This window comes from Balaenoptera physalus (assembly GCF_965194825.1).
Source record: "Balaenoptera physalus genome assembly, chromosome: 15".
Classification (NCBI taxonomy): Eukaryota; Metazoa; Chordata; class Mammalia; order Artiodactyla; family Balaenopteridae; genus Balaenoptera; species Balaenoptera physalus.
The window spans coordinates 11,707,878-11,731,956 of NC_138894.1; the positions used below are offsets into that span (position 1 = coordinate 11,707,878).

Consider the following 24,079-nt stretch of genomic DNA (forward strand, 5'->3'; position numbering starts at 1 on the left):
TCCTCCCTGCACACGACCCAGGACCCACCCCCTTGCTGAGGGCCAGCTGGGAAAGAGACAGGGAATGGGGGGCCTTGGCTGACCACTGAGAAGGAAAGAAGCTCTGGGGTGAAGGCCCCGGGAGGGCTGTGGGTTCCCAGCAAGTTTAGGGGGTGCTGGGGGTGTTTGGGGAGGTCCAGGTCTCCGTCTTGGCCGGGTGCCTTCTGGGAAGCTTTTTGCGACTGGCCGTCAGATTGAGAAGTTGAGGGGGCTTCCCTGAAGTGGGGAGCCTACAGGAGCCCGAGCTCTTGCCATCTGTGGAGGGGAAGGAGGCAGCCATAGACAGGGAGGGTGGCCACCAGGCACCCCACCCTGCCGGGCCCTCTGCTCTCCGGTCTGACCCCTGCTGCTCCAGCCACTTGCCCCCCTCGGGATGAGGCCGAGGAGGCTGCTGGTGCCGTGAGTAGGAGGCACAGCGCCCACCTTTGATGAAAAGAATGAGCTCAGAGTCAGATCAGCTGCCAGCCCCGCCCCTTACCGTGTGGCCTTGGGCGTGCCACTCTGCCTCTGGGCCTCACTCTCCTCATCTGTAAAATAGGAGCACTTACGTCTTGGTGTTGATGTGAAGACAGTGAGATTCATGTGTGAGAAGTCAGCCCCATGGGGTCTCTAGGCTGACAGCCTGCCCTCTTCTCAGGGCTGGGCAGCGCTGCATCCGGCCCTGGGGCAGGCAGGGTCTTCCAGACCCAGGGCGGAACACCGTAGGCTTTGGTTTCTGGGCTGGGGACAAAGGCTTTCTCTAATCCTCATCTGTGTTCAGTCCCTCCAGGGTCCCCCTCCAGCTCAGTCTGTCCCGGTCTCTCCACTTCTCGCTCCACACAGCCCACCCGATGGCAATGTAGATTTCAGCTTCTGTTTACCCTACAGCGTGCTCACCAGCAAAAGTTTAGTTTCCACCTGTCACCATACAGTTGACCCCTTTACTCATTTCACCTGCCCCTGGCTTCCCCCGCTCCACTTCCCCTCTGGTAAACACTACTCTGTTCTATGTATCTACATGTTTGTTTTTGTTTGGTTTGGTTTATTCATTTAATTTGTTTTTGTTTGTTTGTTTTTAGATTCCACATAGGATTGAAATCATACAGTATTTGTCTTTCTCTATCTGACTTATTTCACTTAGCATAAGATCCTCAAGGTCATCCGTGTGTCGCAAATGGCAAGATTTCATGTTTTTATGGCTGAGTACTATTCCATTGTATACATAAACCACATCTTTATTCATCCATTGATGGGCACTTGGGTTGTTTCCAAATCTTGGCTATTGTAATTAATGCTGCAGTGAGCATGGGGGTCATATGTCTTTTGGAATTAGTGTTTTCGTTTTCTCTGGATAAAAACCCAGAAGAGGAATAGCTGGATCGTATGGTAGCCCTATTCTTAATTTTTTGAGGAACCTCCATATTGTTTTCTAGAGTGGCTGCACCAATTTACATTCCCACCAACAGTGCAAGAGGGTTCCCTTTTCTCCTATGTGGATTGACTTTTATTTTTCCTGCCTAGGACTCAGTGTGCCTCTTCAATCTGAAGATTCATGCCTTTTTTTCCATTCTAGAAATTTTTCATCCATTTTTGCTTTGAATATTGCAAATATTATTCCTGTCCCATTCATTCTGATTTTTTCTTCTGCAACTTCTATTTGTTGTATATTGAACCATATCATTTTATCATCTGTGTCTCAACCTTTCTTTCAAATGTTCTAGTCCTTTGCCAGAGTGTTGCATTCTGATTAATTTTCTCAGATTTGCCTTCCAGTCAATTCGACTATGTCTAATCTGCTGGCTTGCCTGTCCAATCTGTTTACAAATTCAACGTCTATGTCTTTCATTTCCTTGCTTCCTTTTCAAATCTGTTTCATCCTTTTCAAATCTTTTTCATAGTATCCTGATCTTTCACTGTCATTTTTATTCCTCCCTTTACATTTTTAATTTTTAACATACCGATTTGATCTCTTTCAGCTTGTCCTGTTACCACAAGTTCTCAGAGATGATTTTCCTGTTTGCTGTACTGCTGACTCTCTTTCATGGTAGATAGTTTCTTTGTGTAATTTAATTGGTGTTTGTGAGCTCGTCTTCAGTGAGATTGTTTTGCTCTGTGGGAGTCCTATGTGTCCTGGGCTGTGACAATGGCCTCAGAGGTCTGTTTTGTATTTTTTCATGCCAACTGCTCCAAGGGCTCATCAGGGGAGCATTTTTGTGTAAATTTTTCAGCTTGGGAATTCTTCGCCCCATGGAGAGTGTAAGTTTGGATGCCACCTCCATGGACAGTTTGGGTTTTCAGCTCTGATCTTTCCCAGGAATCTTTTCTCCCACCCAGAGCCATAAGGTAAAACCAGATTCACTGTCCGTTGCCTAGGTTGTTGAGTAGATTCTTTCCTGATAGGCAGCCTTTCCAGGGTTCTAGCTTGTATAGCGGTCTCAGTTCCTTTTCTTTTAAAAATTTATTTATTTATTTATTTATTTTTGGCTGCGTTGGGTCTATGTTGCTGGGCGCGGGCTTTCTCTAGTTGTGGCGAGCGGGGGCTACTCTTCATTGTGGAGCACAGGCTTCTCATTGCGGTGGCCTCTCTTGTTGCAGAGCATGGGCTCTAGGCACACGGGCTTCAGTAGTTGTGCCACGCAGGCTCCGTAGTTGTGGTGCACAGGCTTTGTTGCTCCACGGCATGTGGGATCTTCCCAGACCAGGGCTCGAACCCGTGTCCCCTGCATTGGCAGGCAGATTCTTAACCACTGAGCCACCAGGGAAGTCCCACAGTTCCTTTTCTTCTTAAGGCCATACCTCTTGACCCTGTGTGGCCAGGGTCAAAGCTCAATTCTGACACCCAGTCCTCTCTGTACACTCAATATCGGGGTGTCTCCCCACACTTTTTTCAAATTCTCCTGTGGTTCGAACGTCTATTCTGAATTTCTCAGTGTTTTCTCAGTGTTATTTCCGTCCGTGGTGTTGCCAAAACCTGAAAGCAGTGGTCTTGGTGTTTGGCGGAGTACCTGGTGGGGGGGTTTGGGGACCTGAAAAACTGGTCCTGGGGAGAGTATCGGTTCATAGGGAGAGCTGAACATCTCTGCGTGAGAAATAAACAGAGACGGCAGGGTGAGGAGAGGGGAAGAATAAAGGGCCTGGGGGTAGGGACGTCCCTGGAGGTCCAGTGGTTAGGGCTCCGCGCTTCCACTGCAGGGGGCATGGGTTCGATCCCTAGTGGGGGAGCTAAGATCCCGCAGGCCGCCAGGTGTGGGAGTGGGCGGAAAGGCCTGGTGTATGAAGGGAGGTCGCGGCTTGTAAAGTAAGAACGGTGAGACACCCCAGGGGCAGAAAGAGGACCGTGAAAATACTGTTTGATTGGGCTTTGATTTAACTTTGTTCTTTGTGCCGAGCAGCGCTGTAAATCCCTGCTCTCCCATCACGCACCCGGTGACTGCCACCTTCAAGTCGCTCACAAATGCCTGGGTCAGTGGTACCCGAGTAAAATCAAAGAAAAAGAGCCTATCTGGGGTGTGCTGGGCTACAGGGAAGAAAACCTCCACAGGAAAGGAGACAGGGGAGGAGGATTCGGCAGAAGGAGGCAATGGGCAAGAACTGGGGGGAGGGGGAGGGTGCTTTGTTAACCTCTCCCTGGGGTCCCTGGAGCCTTTGAGGGGAGGCACTGGGTTCCTCTCTGGACCTAAAGAGAGGGCTCAGGAGTTTTACCTGAGCTCTGAGTAGCACAGCGCACTGGGTGAGGCCTGGGGGAGCTCACAGATGGGCCCCACAAACACAGGCTCCATCAGAAGAGGCAACACCTTGCTTATCCAGAAGCCTAAGGTTTAGCCATCTCATCTATCCGGAACAGACCTGAGAACAAGGAAATGTGGTTACAAAAATACCTGGTGCCAAGAACATGTACTGAGCTTTTTTTTTTTTTTTTTTTAAATTTCACTTGATAGTAGAATTTATTGTACACATTTCTACTTCTGAAAGCGTCATTCTTTTGGTTTTTATTTTTTTATTTTTTGGCCGTGCCATGCAGCATGCAGGATCTTAGTTCCCTGACCAGGGATGGAACCCGGGCCCCCTGCAGTGGAAGTGCGGAGTCCTAACCACTGGACCACCAGGGAAGTCGCTCCATGTACTGAACTTTTGCACATTTTTCAAATGCCTTTGGGACATTTACTCAGGTGACTAGTTATCTTTATTTTAGAATTATTAAAAGGGTGGAGAACTTTGGTATCAGTTCCGGTGTAACCTCTACTAGCTACTCAAGCTTGAGCCTCAGTTTCCCCGTCTGAAACGCACCCAGGTCACACGGCCAGTGGCGGCAGAGACCCAACCCTGTGATGGCACTAAGCTATCCTGTGTACTTAGCACAGGACCCTGGGAAGGTCTGCTGACTGTCCCACTGAAGGACTCAATGAGTTAATGAAGTTCCTGGTAAGGCCACACACGAGGGACGCATGTCCTCTCACAGATGGAGAGAATGAAGTGCAGGGTGATGCCCGGAGCACTTGTCTGCGGTCGTTACCAAAAAGCCCCCCACCCCGCCCTCAAAATCAACCCTCAGGACGAGCTAGACCCACAAGACAGAATTCGAGGACCTGTCTTCCTTCCCTCGATCATGTTTTCACACATAATCGGAAGCTGAGAGAGGCAGCAGAAGTCAATGGGTGCACAGCCCAGCGAGGGCAGAGACACCCTGCTGTTAACCCCTTCATCCCTGGGGGATGGGTCAGTTCTTATCCTGCGTCTGAAAGCTCAAGGGGTGGGTGGAGAGGCCCCTAGGGAGACAGAATAGGCCGGAGACCACTCTGGTGCTGGACATCTGGGGTCCCATCTCTGCACCCGTGCTCGCAGGTGTTCCATGCTCAAAGCTCTCTCTTCCCTTCACCGCTCCCGCTGGCTGCCACCCCCTTTTCCCTGCACCCTGTGATTGCTCCTCCCCCTCCAATATCCATTCTCTCCTTCTCTCCTAGGATAATGGCTGGCCCCCATTCCTAGATGGGCACAGAACTGTCCAGAATAAAGGCTATATTCCTAGTCCCTGTAGCTGGATGTGGCCAGTGGGAGGTGAGCTGAAGTAAGGGGTTGTGTGAACCTTCCTGGCTGTGCCTTAAAAGGGAAGGGGCAAGCTGTGCCCTGCCTGGGCCCCTTCCTCCTGCTGCTGGCCCATGGCTATGGGGCAAGCACTCTGGGCCACGTGGAGGGAGCAGGACCCCAGGGAGGACAAGCAAAAGTTGGAAGTGGCCTGGCCCATGATGACTTCCTAGAGCAGAGTTCCCACCTCCAGACTTGGACTTGGAAGGAAATGAACCTCAGTCTTGAGCAATTTTGAGCCTCTGTCAAGGGCAGCTGCCCTCACAGCCTATCAGATACAGGTACACATACGAATCCATGTCTCCAGCAGCCGCCCCTGGCTTCCGCCTGCACCCCTCCTCTCCAACCACTGACCTCCTTCCCGACAAACCCAATGGCCTCTTCCCAGCTGTCGTCCCGCCGGACCCCTGGGTTGAGCTTGGCAGCCTCCTGCTCCCCCCTCTCGGCCCATCCTTAGCTTCTGGATGTCACGCTCCTTGCACCTCCCATGTCTCTGACGTCCCTCTCCGTGTCCTTTGAGGGCCTTTATTCCTGTGCTTGTCCCTGACATGTTGGTTTCTCCAAAGTTCTGTCTAAGATCATTTTGGGGATAAGGGCTAGATTGGCCTTCTAAATGGAAGGGGGGATTTCTGGGCTGAGCGGTGGGGTACTGTCCACTCAGACTCCAAGCCGGGCCTTTTCTCCTGGGTGGACATTGCCCATGCTGTAAGCTGGGCTCGTGCAAACGTACGTGGGCCACTGCTCTGCTCACGATGGCTGGCTGGACTTTCTCCCTCTGCGCCAGCAATTGTTATGTTTTTTTATTTTCCAGAATGGGACTGGGTCTCCTTAGAATCATCTCTGTGGGGCCCACGGCTGGCCCTCACCCTCCTGCTCGGCTGTGTCCTGGCACGTACATAACTCCCTTCCCAATCCACCAGCTTGGGCTGCTGGTGCTCCTGCCTGGGAGATTTGGTCGAGCCAGGGGCTGCCCTGGCCCTGCTGGGTCAGAGGTCCTCAGGGCCCTGGAGATGCACAGTGCTGGTGACTCACTCCCCAGCGAGCTCACATGGGGCTCTGGGTACCCTGCCCCGCAGCAGGAAGACCGTAGGGCACTCGCGAGGCCCCAGGAAAGGCACTGATGTCCCCTCCAGTAAGGGGAGACCCTTACTGCCCCTTTAATGGTAAGAGCTGATATTTACTGACAGTTCCTTTGCCTGTGCTAAGCACTCACCCTTCAGTCCTCCTATCAGCCCCAAGGTAGGCACAGGGAGAAGGAAAACAGGAAACCAAAAGAGGAGAGGGTATGCCTCTCCCCTCCCCCTTTCCCTCACCTCTGGGCTGCCACACTGGCCTCGCAGCGGTGCCTCCTCTCCCCCGTCCCCACCCCGGCTCCCCTCTCCGGCCGGCGTCACACTCACAGGATGGGGGGTGCTCTAGTGCTGGCACGGCAGGAGCCAGGGGGCCCAGGGCAGTGGAAGCTGTAGCGAAGTCAGGGCCCAGGAAGATCTGCACGGGGCAGAAGTGTGTGGACGTAAGAGCACAGACCTAACTTGGGGCTGGCTACTTTGCGGGCACACCCTAGCCTCCCTCTCTGACCTCTGGACCTCTGGGTCGGGTCCAGCTATTGACCAAGAGGATTTGGTTGACCCCCAGAAGTGCTGGGGGCTCACTGGCAGGAAGCGAGTGGGCAGAGAGAGCCACTGCCGGGGGACACAGGTGGGAGCCACTGCGGTCCCAACCATTTCCTTCCAGGGTATTAGATCCACGGTCAGTTCCATTTCTCTCCACCAGGTGGCAGTGCTAGCCAAGCCCTCTGGCTTCCAGGGCGGGGGTTTTTCCAAGGGAGTGTGGATGCACGACCATTCATCAGCTCACTCAAAATCAGAGTCAGGTATTCACCCAGGAGTGGAATCGCTGGGTTGTTAGGTAAGCTGATGGACAATTTTTAAAGAAACTGCGACACTGCACTGTTTGGCACTGACAAATCCTTGCTGACTGCCTCCTGTGCACACGGCCCTGATTGTTCTAGGGGCTGGTCTCCAGGCCTGGCAGCCCCCTGCCGTCCGAAATTTCGGCTTGACGGAGAACAGTTGAGCACAGGCAAGGGGCCTCAGGGCCCTGAAGGCAGGAGACACCAGGGGCTGGGCTGCCTAGCGGGGTCCCAGGTTGGTCTGGATTCCCACTGGCTTCCCACTTCTGCTTGACTGAAGGCTGGCGTGAACCCTGGGCAAGAGCTCAGCTTCCTCGGCTGTGTGGTGGAGGCTGAAGCAGCTGTCCAGAAGCTTCTCAGAGCACTTGAGGCATCTTAGGAGATGACCTGTAGGACAGCCCTTTGTAATGATGGGAGTCTGGGCAAACTGAGGGTTGACTGCTAGTGAGGGGACCCTGGTTGGGGAGGGAGGGATTGTGGGGACCTTCAAGGTGGGGGGAAGAGGGGCAGAGGTCTCAGAAGCCTCAGCCCCTCTGACCTCTGGTCCTGGGGGCGCCCATCCTATTTTTGAGGGCTCACGTGCTCGCGCCTCCTGCCGTACCGGCTACAGCCAGCAGGGGGCGCCTCAGAGCCTGCCCTTCTCTTGGAGGGCCAGTCATTGCCTTCCAGGAACAAACGTTTGCAGAGGCCTTGCGGCCAGGCGGGTGGCCTGGAAGGGAGAGTAGGGTGCAGTCTCCATCGTGGGATGGCCTCTGCCTCACACTCGGGCAACCAGTCAGCAACTATCCCTACTAGTGTCAGTTGAATGGGGAAGACGTTAAAATGCCCAGAGGAGCCGTGACCTGAAAGAGGATGGTGCAGGCGGCACAGCATGGCGGGCAGGGCACCCACTCTCCAGCCAAACAGCCTGGGCCACACCCTGGTCTGTCACTTGTATTTGTGAACAAGTTGCTTCACCTCTTTGTGCCTCAGTTTCCCCATTTATAAAATGAGAATGACTACAATAAATAGAACCTTTTCAAGAACTTGCCATGAGGATTAGCAAGTTAATACAGCACTGGACTTAGAACAGTAGTGTTTATTAAATAAATAAATGGTGGAGTGTGTGATGGGAGGGGCGGCCCGGGCATCCCCATCCCCTGGATTTCAGTTCTTAGAACGCCTACCCAGCTGAGGTCCTGACCACCTCAGCCTGCTGGCACTGGGCAGCCTGATATCTGCAGCTTGTCCAGTAATTTTCCTGATGGGCTGAAGCTCAAGGCCTGATTTCCCTGATAAGACTCCATAACTATCTCTTTGATGGGAATGTGGTTTATCAACAAGCTGCTCTTGACGCCAGCCCTACAGGCGGAGACCGGGTGAGGGAGGGGGACGGGGAAGAGGCAGGCTCTCTGGCTCCAGCACTGCCCAGAGACAAGGGGATGCCCTGAGCCCGGATCCCTCAGGCTGGGCCAACAGGACCATCAGCCGTGGACTCACTGTGATGGTTGTTGACTTCTCACCAGTTTGCCTTTGACCTTTGGAAGACAGTTTCTAGAGAGCCTGGCAGGGGGCTTGGTGTGGAAGAGAAGGTCCAGGGTCACAGCAACATCTTCTGAAGTCAACTGGGGCCAAGCAACAGTCACCAGGACCGAAGTCACGGCACATGGGGGCTGGAAGGGACCCACAGACCAGCTCATCTGGGCTTCCCATTTTACACACGGGGACACCAGGGCCCAGGGAGGGTAAGAGAGGGCAAACTGACACAGGGGACAGAATCCGGGTCTCCAAACACCCACCCTTCCCCACGCCCCCTAAACTCCCCAGCCCAGTCAAGAGCACCACTGTCCCCACGTCCTTCTGGGACATGCATGGGGCATATCCACCCCTTCAGCCGAGTTCAGAGCAGTCACTGATCATGGCCTTGATCCAGGGTCTTGGGAGGGCCTTAGCCTGGAGGTCAAGGGCCAGGGTACCCGCCTGCCTCCAGACTAACCTAGGGCTTGTCACCTAAAGTGGGGTCTGCAGAACCACCTTGTTTGAAAAGCAGAATCCCACAGGTGCCCCAGAGCTTCTGAATCAATCTTCATCTGAATAAGATCCCCGCGCTAGGTTCATGTGCACATCGCAGTCTGAGAAGTGCTCTGTTAGAGCAAAAGCCACTTTCCCGCCACCAGCCTCAGTTTCTCTCACGGAAGGGGCAGAAGATCTCTGACCTCTTTTCCACCTCTACCACCCTGGAAGCAAGGCCTTGGGCGTGACCTCCTGCGGGACTCTCTGCGTTTCGTGGGGGATTCTGGGAAGTGGAATTCCAGCTCCAGCAAAGCTGAGGAGCAATCGACATCTCTCCCATTCCGTCTTGCTGGGCCCTCTCCTCTCTGCCAGAGACCCGGGCCTGGGGCAACTTCACAGGTCCTGGAATGCAGCTAATTCAATTCAGTCCACTTCACCAACACTGATTAAGCGCCTCCTGTATGCTGGGGTCAGTAGCAGTGAATCATTGCTACCCTGGCTGTACATTAGAATCATCCGTGGTGCTTTTATTTTTATTAGTTTGTTTTTTGTTTATTTTATTTTATTTTTTACTTTTTGGCCATGCTGCACGGCTTCTGGAATCTTAGTTCCCTGACCAGGGATCGAACCCGTATCTCCTGCAGTGGAAGCACGGAGTCTTAACCACTGGACCGCCAGGGAAGTCCCTGGGGTGCTTTTTAGACATGCCAGTGCTGGGCCCCACCCCAGGCCACTGGGATCGAGGTCTCTGGGGGCAGGTCTGGGGACAGGTACTCATTAACGTGACTCAGGCAATTATAATGCACAGCCGGGTTGAGAGCAACTGGCCAAAAGTAAGAGAGAAATCTATGCCAAACCCTACCCAGGCCATCTCCTCAGTCCCCGCTTCCTCCAGGCCAGCCAGCTGCAGCAGGCCTGTTGCAAGCCAGAGGAAGTCATCAGGAAATTCCCTGGATATGGTAACCTGTGACTGCAATCTCTAATTAATCATCAACAGTGTAATATGATCCTGGCGCATGACAAGGGGACCTGCTGAATCCTTTGAAAACCTGTCCACTGGCCTTCTTCAGACCCAGGGACCAGTGTCCGAGGACCCCAGGCTGATGGGGGCTCAGATCTGCTCCCAGGCTGGTAAGTGGGAGCCCCAAGCTTGGTCCCTGGACCAGGAGTGCAAGAAGCAGAGGGGGTGCTCTGTGTTATCGCTGGGGAAGAAGTCTCGGGAGGTAGAGGTATAGTCAGTGTAAATATCGCTCAGGAGGAGTTTCTGATACAGGCTGGGCTGACCTAGGTAGTGAACTATTAGGAGGCAGTGAGGTAGCGAACTTCCTTTCCTTGCAAGAATCCAAGAGAGGCTGAGTGACTCGGGTCCAGAATCCCTGCAGTGATGCGACGACCCACATGACCCACTTGCCTTTGGATCCTGCTTTGCAGAGAGAAGAATGGCTGGGGTGGGAACAGGGTAGAGTGTAGGGGGCCTGGTGGAAGACTAGGGGTCCCAGCTCTGCCCCATGGAGCTGTGGGACCTTGGGTGAGTTCCATTTCTCCCTGGGACCTCAGTTTCCTCACCCGCAGGCTGGGGGCCAAGCAACACACCTTGCCGGTTACAGAGCTGCCAGAAGCACAAACCACAAGCTCACCAGGCACCATGGTTCTCTGCCAGCCTCACCTGAGGCCACAGCGTCCCCTTAGTGTGCGGGGCAGGAGATGGAGAACCGGGTCTTTTACCAACAGAGGTCAGGGATGGGCGGTGACCCAGCCAAGTGAGGGGGGTGGCCCCCACCCTCCAGGAGCCCCTACCCGCCCCCCGCTCCCAGCCCGATGCCTGTCCAGGTGGGCACTGAAGTCCTCACATTCAGGATCCCCAGACAAGTACCTGGAGACTCCAGGCCTGGGCTGTCAGGCATATCATTCCCACTGTGGATAAGGGACCAAACCCAGAGGGGCAGTGACCTGCCTAGGTCAGCAGCAGAGCCGCGGCTAGAATCCAGGTGCTGGTCCTCACTGCCCTCCACAGGGTCTCCTGGCTGCCCCAGCAACTTGAGTGGATGCAAGGACAGGTCCACCTGATGTCAGGACCCTCAATTCTGGCTCCTGGTCACCATCTGTGCCTTCTCTGGGCCTCCCTTGCTGGTGCACAGCCTGGAGGAGCAAGGGTTGGTGGGCCAACCCTTTGGGAAGGGAGGGAGAGACCAGGGCATTCCCGGAAGGGGTGGTGGCATGGGCAGGGGCGTGGGTGAGGGTGAGGGAGGGGTGAGCTTGGATAGCAGGGTGGGTTCAGAGGCCCCCCAAGCCAGGGTGAGCGCTTGTCTCTCACACCTTGGGTGAGGGAACCATGCCAGGCTTGTCTTTGGCCTTTGGAGGTCAGGGATGGATTCACTGTGACCTTAAGGGTGTCCCTTGTGCCTGACCAGAAGGAGCCTCCCCTCCTTGTGCTGGGCTGGAACCTTGCAGGCATGTGGGTGTCAGAGAGAAGGGCCAGGAGGGAGGGGCCTTGCTCCTTGGGGCTGGGGTCTGGCTCAAGTTTTTTTTTTTTTTTTTGGCTGCGCCGGGTCTTCGTTGCTGTGCGCGGGCTTTCTCTAGTTGCTGAGAGCGAGGGCTACTCTTTGTCGTGGTGCGCGGGCTTCTCGTTGTGGTGCCTTCTCTTGTTGCGGAGCACGAGCTCTAGGCGCACAGGCTTCAGTAATTGTGGTATGTGGCCTCAGTAGTTGTGGCTTGCGGGCTCTAGAGCGCAGGCTCAGTAGTTGTGGCGCACGGGCTTAGTTGCTCCGCGGCATGTGGGATCTTCCCGGACCAGGGCTTGAACCCGTGTCCCCTGCATTGGCAGGCGAATTCTTAACCACTGCCTGGCTCAAGTTTTGACTGAATTCACCTCTTTTAATTTTTTATTTCCCTCTTCCAACCCAGAAAGAGCAGGGCCAGGAGGGGAGGAGGAGGGTATGGGGAGAGAGAGAAGGCCTATGGAGCTAAGAGCCGTTCTGGGGGCAGGAAGCTCCGCCAGCTTCCTCCAGGCCTCTGGGGCTGAGAGAAAGGGCTGCCCAGCAAGGAACTTACCCTTCCTGGCTGCCAAGTGGAGTCAGGTCAGGAAGTCCCCTGATTTCAAAGCCTACCCAGGCCTTGGCTGGGCCCAGCCCACGATTCTGAAGGGCTGACCTGGGACTCCCTGTCAACAGGCTTTGCCCCCTCACCGGATTGGGAGTTGCCAGGCACCTTCTTTCCCAGGACAAGAAAGTCACCCTGTTTGGGGGCCATGGGCTTCACAAGTCACGCGGGTTCTCTGTGGGAAAATCAGAAAGTCACACAGGCAGAGAGGAAAACACAGCACCAGAGATGACCACAAAAAGCATGTCAAGCCCATTTCCTTTCAGGCTGTTTCTAGAAACAGATGAGATATACATGTATATAGTAAACGTATAAGTGTATGTGTCAAAACCAGGGTCATATTCTGTCTACCGTTCTAAAACCTGCTCTTCCTAGTTAACGGCAATAATAGCCATTACCAGGTATCCAGCGCCGGTAAGGCCATTAAAGGAACTGCGGTTCCTTTAATTTTTACAACATCCCAACGGGAGGGGAACTGAGGCTTGGGGAGATTTACGAGGGAACTAAGATCCCTGACAGGCAAAGCGGGCTCCTCACTGGTTCTAATGTTGGGGGGAGGTGGGGGGGGTAAGAGTGGGGACAGTGGCACCGGGGAGCGAGGGTTGGTGGAAACGCCCTCTCCCCTGGGAGGGGGTGGGGTGCTGTGATGGCCTTTGCAGCCCGTGGGTCCGACCCGCCCCGCCCCGCACTGACACCTCCCGCCCCCGCAGACGCCACGATGCCCCGAGAGGCGGTCCGTTTCCACGCCGAGGCCGTGGGCGCGCAGGTGTGTCTGGACGCGCAGCGGAGCACCGCGCGCAGGCGCGCCACGTTCCATGACGGCATCGTGTTCAGCCAGCGGCCGGTGAGGCCCGGAGAGCGCGTGGCGCTGCGCGTGCTGTTTCACGAGCGCGGCTGGGTTGGCGGCCTCCGCGTAGGCTTCACGCGCCTGGACCCCGAGCGGGTGACCGCGCCCAGCCTACCGCCCTTCGTGTGCCCGGACCTGGAGCAGCAGAGCCCGACGTGGGCGGCCATGCTGCCCGACGGCTGCGGGCTCACCGGGGACGTGGTGTGCTTCTGGGTGAACCGCCTGGGCCGGCTCTTCGCCCAGGTAAACGCGGGCCCCCGGCTCCTGCTGCGCAAGGGCGTGCTCATGGGCGCCCCGCTCTGGGCCGTGATGGACGTGTACGGGACCACCAAGGCCATCGAGCTGCTGGGTGAGGCCACGAGTGGGGACCCAGGCTCCTCCCCTGGGCGGGAGGTGGTGGAGGCTCGGGCGGTACTTCACCTGCATCCAGAGCCGCGGGGAGAACTGTTGTTTCATTCATATGCGGTCAGTTTTTACATCAGCTCATGTCAGGGTATGAAAATGGGCACTGGGGACCAGACCTAGTCATGGTGGGGGGGCAGCCTTATCTCTGAAGAATGAGAAGACGTGCTCAGCACCCCAAACATCTGTTAGAGGGCTGATCTCTTTCACAAAGGAAGAAATTTGGGGGCTAGGCTTTGCAGTCTAAGTAGGAGTTTGCTGAGACAAGGGTGGCAACAAAGGGAACGTAGGTGTGAGAGTTAGAGGTGAGTAAGAAGGCAGCCTGTGGGGCAGAGGTGAGATGTTCAGGTACTGGGTGGGGAAACAAGGACCACCTGAAAGGAGAGAGGATTTCAGGAGAGGGAGGAGTTAACAGGAACACTCATAAAAAGAAATTTTGGCATTCTGGGCTGGTGTTCCATTGGCTTGCACAAGCATTCCAGACAGCGCCGCGCGTTTGTTTTTCACACTGCTTGTCACAGCTGCTGGAGCCTCACCTCTGGAGCACCTGAATTGGCAGGTCTGGAGTAAAGCCCCAAGCACCTGTTTTCCCTCCTGGGGGATTCTGAAGCACAGCTGGGTTGGGGACCGTGAATAATGCTGAAGGTCTCCACTCAAGCAGCGGAAGTAGGGCAAAGGGGAGCTGTCTAAAGGAAGGATGGATTAGGAAGAGGAACCTGCAGTGCTACAGATTCTCCGCTGGGTTAAACTGGGAAAGGGGCGGCCAGGACAGGGCTGGGTGACCAGCTTGGAGCTCCAGCATTGCACCCCAGGAAAGAAAGGGGATGGACACTTTGCTTTAGGGGCAGGGACTGGGGAGGTGGGAGGGAACGAGGACACCCTGACTTTGCTTTCCCCAGGCCCTGACTTTCCCTTCCTGCCTTAGATCCTACCGTCAGCGCCTCCACCCCAACCATGCCATGGGTTCTCAGTGATGAGGCTCTGCCTGAGCCCAAAGGTGAGTGGCTTCCCCGAGCCCCAGGGACTCCCCAGGACTCCAGCACTCGGGGAGCTGGGGGAGGCCCCAGCCCTGGGAACTCAGTTAAGTCTTTCCAAGTCCTATCAAGTCTCCCACGGGCTTCAGGCCAAAAAGATTCGGCTCCGCCCCTGGAAACCTAAAAGCAACTTAACAGCTCTGCCTTCTGGGACATTGGCTAACTTCACAAGTTACTGGAGCACATTCATGAACAGATGTTATTTTGTCCGTCTGCTTTTAAAAAAGCAATCCACGTTCATAGTAAAAGCTTTGCCAAACAGAAATAAAATACGTATTAAAGGATAAAAAAGGAAGTAAAACAAAAACAAAAAACACCTCCCAAACCTCGCATTACCTGTTAGGTGGATTTCCTCCCAGCGTTTTGTGGACTTCTATATGGGGAGTTATTTGTGCTTTGTTTTCCTTTTTTCTAAATTGGAATCTTATGATATGTATGTTTGTACCTTACGGTTTTCGTCCCAACTTTTTTCACTTGATTACATTGTGAGCATTTTCTTACAAGGTAATATTCTTCAGAATCCGACTGCAGAGTTCTCTGTCCTGTGGTTATATCGTGAGTGGGCTGCCCACCCCTTGCCCCCAAGTGCCCCTGACCTCTGTTGTCCCCTTTCCCAGCCACAGCAGGAGAGGAGTGTGCCATCTGCTTCCACCAGGCTGCCAATACCTGCCTCGTCCCCTGTGGCCACACACACTTCTGCAGCTGCTGTGCCTGGCGGGTCTTCAGGGACACGGCCAAATGCCCCGTGTGTCGCTGGGAGATTGAGGCGGTGGCCCCGGCTTGGGACCGTCCTGCTCTGGGCCCTGGTATAGGTGCACAGCTCTGAGCCCGGCCCCTGCCAAGGGACGAGGTGCAGCTCTGCCCTCTTTCTGGAGAAGAGTCAGAAAGCCTGGTTAGCAACAGGTGTGGCGGAGAGACAGAGTCAGTGCTGCAATGGCTCTTCCCCCTCCTCAGCAGGAGGGGGCCAGTGGACCAAGGAGGTGCCCCTTTCTGCCCACATCAGAACTACCTCCCTGGTGGGTGCCTGGCTGGAGAAAGTGGCTCAGCATGGGCCAGCGGGGTTCTCACCCCTCTGCCTAGCTCCAGGTTCATTTTTGCATGCCAAGGCTTTTGGCTGGTCACCTGGTTCAGCCACCATGAACCTAGCAATCCCTGGTACATCGGAGTCCCAGGAACCCACATGTGTCAGTGAGAAGGGTCTTTGTGTAGAGACGGGGCAGCCTGATCCCTGGTTTTATGGCTAAGGAAGTTAAGGTACCTGCGCGTGTCTGGTGAAGCCCTGCCAGCCCCGGGGTATTGAGGAGCCTGGACCAGATGCAGGGAGCATCTGGGTGGAATTTTGTTTATTTATTTATTTTTTTAAATTGAAGTATAGTTGTTATACGGTATTAATAAGTTATAGATGTACAATATAGAGATTCACAATTTTTAAATGTTATACTTCATTTATAGTTATTATAAAACTATTGGTTGTATTCCCTTGTTGTACAGTATATCCTTGTAGCTTATTTTGTACCTAATAGTTTGTACCTCTTAATCCCCTACCCCTAAATTGCCCCTCCTTGTTCCCTCTCCCTACTGGTAACCACTAGTTTGTTCTCTGTATCTGTGAGTTTGCTTTTTTGTTATATTAACTAATTTGTTATATTTTTTTAGATTCCATATATAAATGATATCATACAGTATTTGTCTTTCTCTGTCTGACTTATTTCACTTAGCATAATGTTCTCCAAGTACATCCATGTTGCTGCAAATGGCAAAATATAATTCTTTTTTATGGCCGAGTAGTATTCCATTGTATATGTATACCAAACTTCTTTATCCATTCATCTGTTGATGGACACTTAGGTTGCTTCCATATCTTGACAATTGTAAATAAGGCTGCTGTGAACATTGGGGTGCATGTATCTTTTCAGTCTGTGTGTCTCTATATCTGAAATAAGTCTCTTGTAAGGCAGCACATATGGGTCTTGTTTTTGTATCCCTCAGCTACTCTATGTCTTTTGGTTGTAAATTTAGTCCATTTACATTTAAGGTAATTATCCATATGTGTTCTTATTGCCATTTTGTTAATTGTTTTGGGTTTGTTTTTGTAGGTCTTTTTTTTTCCTTCTTGTTTTGTTCTCTTGATATTTGATGACTATCTTTAGTGTTATGTTTGGATTCCTTTTTCTTTTTTGTGTGTTTATCTGTTATAGATTTTTGGTTTGTGGTTACCATGAGTCCATACATACATACATACATATACATATATATATAGACACACACACACATACACATATATATGTATATATATGGTTGTTTCAAGTTGCTGATTTCTTAATTTGAAACACATTTTAGCAGATATAGAGAACAAACACCTTGGTGTATGGACACCAAGGAGGGGAAAGGGGAGGTGGGATGAATTGGGAGATTGGGATGGACATATATACACTAATATGTATAAAATAGATAACTAATGAGAACCTGCTGTATAGCAAGGTAACTCCACTTTGCTGTACAGTAGAAACTAACAAAGCATTGTAAAACAACTATACCCCAATTAAAAAAAAAAAGAAATGCATTTTAAAAACCCTGCATTTGTACTGTCTTCCCCTCACAATGACTGTTTTTGATGTTGTATTTTGCATATAATTATTTTGTGTATCCCTTAACTGCTTATGTGGATAGAGATGATTTTACTACTTTTGTCTTCTAACCTCCCTACTAGCTTTGTGTGTGGAGGATTTCCTGCCTTTACTGTATGTTTGCCTTTACCAGTGAGCTTCCTCATTTCATAATTTTCTTGTTGCTAGTTGTGGCCTTTTCTTTTTAACCTAGAGAAGTTCCTTTAACATTTGTTGTAAAGCTGGTTTGGTGGTGTTGAACTCTTTTAGCTTTTGCTTGTCTGTAAAGCTTTTGATGTCTCCATTGAATCTGAACGAGAGCCTTGCTGGGTAGAGTACTCTTGGTTGTTGGTTTTTCTCTTTCATTACTTTAAGTATATCATGTCACTCCTTCTGGCCTGCAGAGTTTCTGTTGAAATATCAGCTGATAGCCTTATGGGATTTCCCTGTATGTTATTTGTTGCTTTTCCCTTGCTGCTTTTAATATTCTCTCTTTATCTTTAATTTTTGTCATTTTAATTACAATGTGTCTTGGTATGTTCCTCTTTGGGTTAATCCTGTATAGAACTCTCTGTGCGTCCTAGACTTGAGTGACTGTTTCCTTTCCCAGGTTAGTGAATTTTTCAGCTATTGTGTTTTCAAATATGTTTTCAGCCCCTTTCTCTCTTCTGCTTCTGGGGCCCATATAATGCAAATATTAGTGCATTTGATGTTGTCCTAGAGGGCTCTTAAACTATCCTCATTTCTTTTCATTCTTTTTTCTTTTTTCTGTTCAGTGGCAGTGATTTCCAGTACTCTGTCTTCCAGCTCACTGATCTGTTCCTCTGTATCATTTGGTCTGCTGTTGATTCCTTCTAGGGTATTTTTCATTTCGGTTATTGTATTCTTTGTCTCTGTTTGGTTCTTTATATTTTCTAACTCTTTGTTGAAAACCTCTAACTGCTTGTTCTGTGCATCCATTTTTCTCCCGAGTTTTTTGATCGTCTTTACGATTAATTGCTCTGAACTTTTTCTTCAGTAGATTGCCTGTCTCCATTTTACTTAGTTCTTCTTCTTGGGGTTTTATTTTGTTCCTTCGTCTGGAACACGTTCTTCTGCTGCCTCATTTTGTCTAAAGTGCTATTTGTATTTTTATGTATGTGGTAGGTTAGTTACATCTCTCGACCTTGGAGAAGTGGCCTCCTGTAGGAGACGTCCTGTGTGTCCCAGCAGTGGACCCCCCTCTCATCACCCAAGCTATATGTTTTAGGGGTTCCCCCTAAGAGGGCTGTGTGGATCCTTCCATTGTGGTAGGCTATGTGAGCAGTCTGGTACAGGCTTGGTTGGCCCCTACCCCAGTTGGTTGCCAGGCCCTGCCTTGCGTGCATGCTGCTGGCTGCTGGTTAGCAAGGCTTGGTCATGAGGCAGCTGGCTGAGGAACCCCAGGGGGCCCTGGGGCTAGTGTTGGCTCACTGGTGGGCAGAGTTAGGGTCCAGAATACTCTGGGGTTGTTGCCTGCCCACTGGTGGATGAAGCCAGGTTCTAGGGTTGGTGCTAGACTACTGGCAGGCAGAGCTGGGTCCTGGAGTCTGGCTGCAGGGCCCAGGGATCCCAGAGCTGGTGTTGGATTGCTGGTGGGGTGAGGGGAAGGGCTGGTCCCTGACACAGTTGGGTATGGAGTCCAAGGCGTCCCAAAGCTTGCGTTGGCCTGTTAGTGAGCCAAGATGGCAGCCACCAGCAGCCGTGTTCACGCGGTAGAATGAGTGCCCCAAAATGTTTGCTGTCAGTGTCTATGTCCCCAGGGTGAGCCACAGCCGCCCCCTGCCCCCACCTCTCCAGGAGACTCTCCAAGACCAGCAGGTAGGTCTGGCCCAGGCTCCTATCACATTACTGCTTCTGCCCTGGGTCCCAGTGTGTGTGGGATTTTGCATGCACCCTTTAAGAGTGAGGTCCCTATTTCCCCCCATCCTTTGGGACTCCGGAAATTGAAGTTGGCCTTCAAAGCCAAATGCACTGGGGGCTTGTCTTCTCAGTGCCTGACCCTCAGGCTGGGGAGCTTGACATCAGGCTCAGAGCTCTCACTCCTGTGAGAGGAACCTCTGCAGTTCCTCTCCAGCTTGTGGGTTGCCCACCCAAGGGCATGGGACTTGATTATATGGTGAGTTCGCCCCTCCTACCCATCTCAGTATGGTTACTTCTTTATGTCTTTAGTTGTAGAAGATCTTTTCTGGTAGGTCTGGTCTTTTTCATCAATGGTTGTTCTGTATATAGTTGTGATTTTGGTGTGCTTGTGAGAGGAGATGAGCTCAGGGTCTTTCCATCTTGGCCGCTGTCTGCCTGGTAGAATGTTGACAGTCTGTATGGAAGCTGGGTCACTTTAACAAGTCCTCTGTAAAGGCAGTCAGTAGTCACCTGCCCCGCCTTCCTTGCAGGGCAGTTGTGAAGTCCCAGTGAGAGCGTGCATCTGAAGATGAGTCAACGTATGAGAGTGCACTGTTACCATTGTGCTTATTTCCTTGCCAATTTCTGAGATATCAAAATAAAGTTTGTCTTTTATGAGTGATTTTGTAATGTGTATGTCTGCTTTGTTGCAGTCAGTGGGAGCGAGTAGGGCTGGGGACTGGTCAGGATGCAGGGGCGTGGGGACATGCCTTCCTCTTCTCCACAGAGACATCCTGGGCTTGCGGTGGACTAGGCGGGGTCTGGGCCCTCAGGCCTGTGGACTCTATTTTGCTGAGCGTGTGAAGGGGATAGTCCTACAGCTACAACCAGGCTCTGCCCTTGCCACCCTTGACTTGTGAGGACTTCTAGAGGCTCTGGCTCTTGAGTGAAGGGAGGAGTTGACCTGGGGACCCCCTCCTCAGCTGGTGTTTGTGGCGGGGGATGGAGGAGGACAAGGCATACCTGTTACTTTGCTCTTGTTCCTGCTTCATGACCGGTGAGGGAGAGAGCTAATAGGGAGTTTGAACCTATTGTGCCCAAAATCATGATGATGGGCACCTCCGCAAACTGCGTCCCTGCACCGTGGCCAGCCAGAGGGTCAAGACTTTGGGTTAGGTGACCCCAGAATAGCTTTCACTCTGGAGTGGGATCTCCTCTCTGCCACCCTTGAGTGTTCTAACCTTGGTCATGTGAGCCTCAGTTTCTTCATCTGTAAAGTGGAAAGAAGATAATTTTCTTTGCTGGTACATTGTGAGGATAGTGAATATGAATGAAACTTGTAGCTTAGAGGAAGTACTCAAAATATGGCAGCTTCCTTTCCCTGGAAAAGACATCTCCCAGGAGAAGCAGCCAAGAGATCACTGGGCTGGCTGTCGGGGGTCTGGGGGGGTGGTCCCGGCGGCCCCCACATCACCCCAGTATTTTGGAATGATTCCTATGGATCCTAAGACAACTTTTTTCATCTTTTTTTAATCTTTTAAGTGTCTTTTTTTTTTTTAAAACCCAAATACCTCCAAGGCGAGGGTAGCACTTTAATCCTACTTCCAGTGAATACCTCCTTATTAGTTAACACCTAGCAAAGCCTTTGAAATGATATAACCAGAGGGGGGACTTCTGGAGTGGTGGCATAAGGACTTCTGTAAAGCCATTTCTCCATAAAAGCAACAGAAATATTGGCAAGATTATAAAATTCAACTTTTCCAGAACTCTGGATATTAACCAAAGGCTAACAAGGTTTATCCAAGAGAATTTACTCAATTTTGGTAAGAGCAGTGGGGTTTGTGGTGGTTTAACCTGGCCTGCTCCCATCCTTCTAACCTCAGCTCCACAGTAGCCTTAAAACCCAGCAGCCTTGCAGCCACCAGAGGGGACAGGTTGTGTTGGGAACTCCTCAGAAAGCTCTGCCACCAGAGCGTCATCGCTGTTTGGCCTGTACTACACTTCCCTGGAAAGTCTTCATTTATAGGGTGTTGTCATGACTTAACCCAACTTGGAACCCTCTCCATGGGAAAAGCCCTATTCCCAGGGCATTTGTCAAACATCATCAGCTTCAGTTGTTTAACGTTGGCAGCTGCCTGAAACCGTGATACCACTTGAGACAGACAAGGGCAGCCAGGAATGTTTATCTCAGGCAGGCAGTGAGCCACAGTGTGTCTGACCATGAGCAGGAGTAGTGGGGGGTGGATGTCTGGGTCAAAGAATTAAGGCAAAGCCCCAGATACTGACAGTTTCCTAAGGGAACAGAAGCCTCTGTATCCGGAAGGCCAATTTTTTTTTAAATAAAATTTATTTATTTGTTTATCTATTTATCTATCTATCTATCTTTGGCTGCGTTGGGTCTTCGTTGCTGTGCACGGGCTTTCTCTACTTGCGGTGAGAGGGGGCTACTCTTCGTTGCTGTGCCTGGGCTTCTCATTGTGGTGGCTTCTCTTGTCGCGGAGCACAGGCTCTACGTGCGCAGGCTTCAGTAGTTGTGGCTCACGGGCTTCAGTAGTTGTGGCTCACGGACTGTAGAGCACAGGCTCAGTAGTTGTGGTGCACGGACTTAGTTGCTCCGCGGCATGTGGGATCTTCCCGGACCAGGGCTCGAACCTGTGTCTCCAGCATTGGCAGATGGATTCTTAACCACTGCACCACCAGGGAAGCCCCAGAAAGCTAATTGTTGACTCATTTTGTCCAGCAGCACATACATTCCATTTCTCATTATCACTTTAGGCAGATGCAGTGTAATTCACAGCTGAATATTCTATTCTTTGCAAGCAAGGCACCCAGGCTAACCAGGCATCTCAGTTCCAGGGGAGATGACACCCAAGAAAAGCCAAGTATTTGAGGAAAGCTAGCATCATGGGGGAAAAGGCATCCAACTCAACAAAAAGAGGACTTCATACCTGAAAAAAAATATACAGTTAATAGAGCAGACAGACCTGGGCTTTAGGACAAATATAATTAGATGCAAAAAGATATTGCATCAAAAAATCTAGGTACCTTGGAAACAGAAAACTAAATCATTGAAATAAAAACTTATTAGATGGACTGAACAGCAGAAAGATTATAGCTGAAAAATAATTCATGATCTGGAAGCAAACAGAATGGACTGCAAAGTTACAAAGAGATGAAATATATGAAATAAAAGAGAATAGATGCAGAAGTTCAAATATCCAGAATTTCAGGAGAAAATAGAGAAAATGGAGGAAAGAGAATACTCAAAGAAAGAAAAAAGGAAAATTTATATTGAGGAAAGACATGACTCTTCATGCTGAGAAAGCATACTAGTTGCCAAACAGAATACATGAAAAAAAAAAAAACCTTGACACATACTGATGAAATTTCAGAGCATTGGGGGTAAAGAGAAGACCCAAGGAGGAAAAAAATAGATCACATACAAAGAATGTGAATCAAATGGACAGTAGACTTTTCCTCAACCATACTGGATGCTGAAAGACAATGGAATAATATCTTCAAGGTTCAGAGAGATTTTTAATTTTATTAAGGTATAATTTACATACACTAAAACCTACAGATCTTAAGTCTTCATTTTGATGAGGGAATAATTTTGAAATTTAAAATTCTCCAAGCAACTACTCTCTCATTCAAGCATGAGAGAAAAATGAAATTTTCAGATATAAACTTGGTTTTTCACTCACCAATATTTTTATGAAAGAATTTTTAGAGAAATTGCTTCATAAGAAAAAACAAGAAAAGTTAACTTTTTATGATCAGTGAAAGCACAAAAAGTTGAGTCTAAATAAGTGTTAGTCATTAAAAAAAAAAATCAGTAAAAATCTGGAGTGAAAACCACAGACAACATCATCTTGGATGGAGTGAGGGGAAGCAAAAGCATGCTAGGTTTCTTTTCTCACTAGGAAGAAATAATTATTAACAACAAAAATGAGAAAAATGTAAGTTGATATGTTGAAGAACATACAGAGTGTAGAAGACTACAAACAATATATAAATTCCAAATATTAAAATAATAGAACTCCAATTTCAACAATCCAACAAAAGACAGGATAGGAGATAAAAGAATAAAAAGTAAAGTAGATAGGTACAAGTCCAAACAGAGCAGTACTCACAGTAAATGTGAATGGGTTAAATTCACCTCTCAATTGACAAGGATTTTCAGTTTGGGCAAAGAAAAAAATATAAACTAAAAAAATACAATCCTGTTACATTCTATCTCTGAGAGGTGGACCTAAAACAAAATCCAAAAAGACTAAAAATAAAAGAAAAATATACCAAGCAAATATGAAGAACACACAAACACGTTGTGGCAGCCCATGATCAGGCTTGCCTTGGAGATCCCTCAAGGTAACATAAATGGAAAATGCCTGGGCCTTGCAGCATAAGAGCAGATAGGAAGAGATTGCCCAGTGCTGACTCAGAAAGAGCCCAGGTATCAGGCTGGGGACTATGCTCCCTGATGGGTTGAAGTTCTGCTGTGTATGTAGTATTGATTGTTTTTGATACTGAAGTGAGACCATGATTCTACACTTCTCATACGTCTTACTCCATGTAAGACCATCAAACTTTGGGTGTATCTCTTGAGACATAAGAGATGTCATAAGAGATGTGGCAACCAAGAGCCACCTCCCCCCTGAATCAATATCCTATGTAAATCCTTTGATCTAGTTATTTGTAAACCAAAAGTAAAGGTTTCCTTAAACTAGGTCCAAGTCATTATTCTTGTTCATCATAAAAGACAGATTAGGCTCCTTGGTCTTAGCTTCTGCTCAGTTGTAGCTGTATTAGCATCAGACAAACTAGAATTTAAGGGAAAAAAAAGATTATAGGGGATAAAGAGGGAATTCAACTAGAGATTATCATACTGAATAAAGTAAGTCAGAAAGAGAAAGACAAATACCATATGATATCACTTATATGTGGAATCTAAAATATGACACAAATGAACGTATCTACAAAACAGGGACTTCCCTGGGACTTCCCTGGGAAACAGGGACTTCCCTGGTGGTCTGGTGGTTAAGACTCCATGCTCCCAATGCAGGGGGCCCGGGTTTGATCCCCGGTCAGGGAACTAGATCCTTCATGCCGCAACTAAGACCCGGAGCAGCCAAATAAATAAATAACTATTAACAGAAAGAAAGAAACAGAAACAGACTCATGGACATAGGGAACAGACTGGTGGTTGCCAAGGGGGAGGGGGTTGGGG

General features: G+C 50.3%; 2 protein-coding genes across 2 annotated transcripts in view; one reads left to right on the forward strand and one right to left on the reverse strand.

Moving 5' to 3' along the window:
• NEURL3 (neuralized E3 ubiquitin protein ligase 3) overlaps nucleotides 1–19,530 on the forward strand; it is a 32,066-nt gene extending 12,536 nt beyond the window's left edge. Inside the window, exons 3-6 of the mRNA XM_082427367.1 lie at nucleotides 10,002–10,135; nucleotides 12,814–13,299; nucleotides 14,278–14,349; nucleotides 15,004–19,530. Coding sequence (XP_082283493.1) covers nucleotides 10,021–10,135; nucleotides 12,814–13,299; nucleotides 14,278–14,349; nucleotides 15,004–15,212 — 882 coding nt within the window. The 5' untranslated portion in view covers nucleotides 10,002–10,020 and the 3' untranslated portion in view covers nucleotides 15,213–19,530. The remainder of the gene's footprint in view (nucleotides 1–10,001; nucleotides 10,136–12,813; nucleotides 13,300–14,277; nucleotides 14,350–15,003) is intronic.
• The window catches only part of FER1L5 (fer-1 like family member 5), a 336,005-nt gene that overhangs the window by 161,555 nt on the left and 150,371 nt on the right, over nucleotides 1–24,079 (reverse strand). The gene's annotated exons all lie outside the window — the stretch shown is intronic.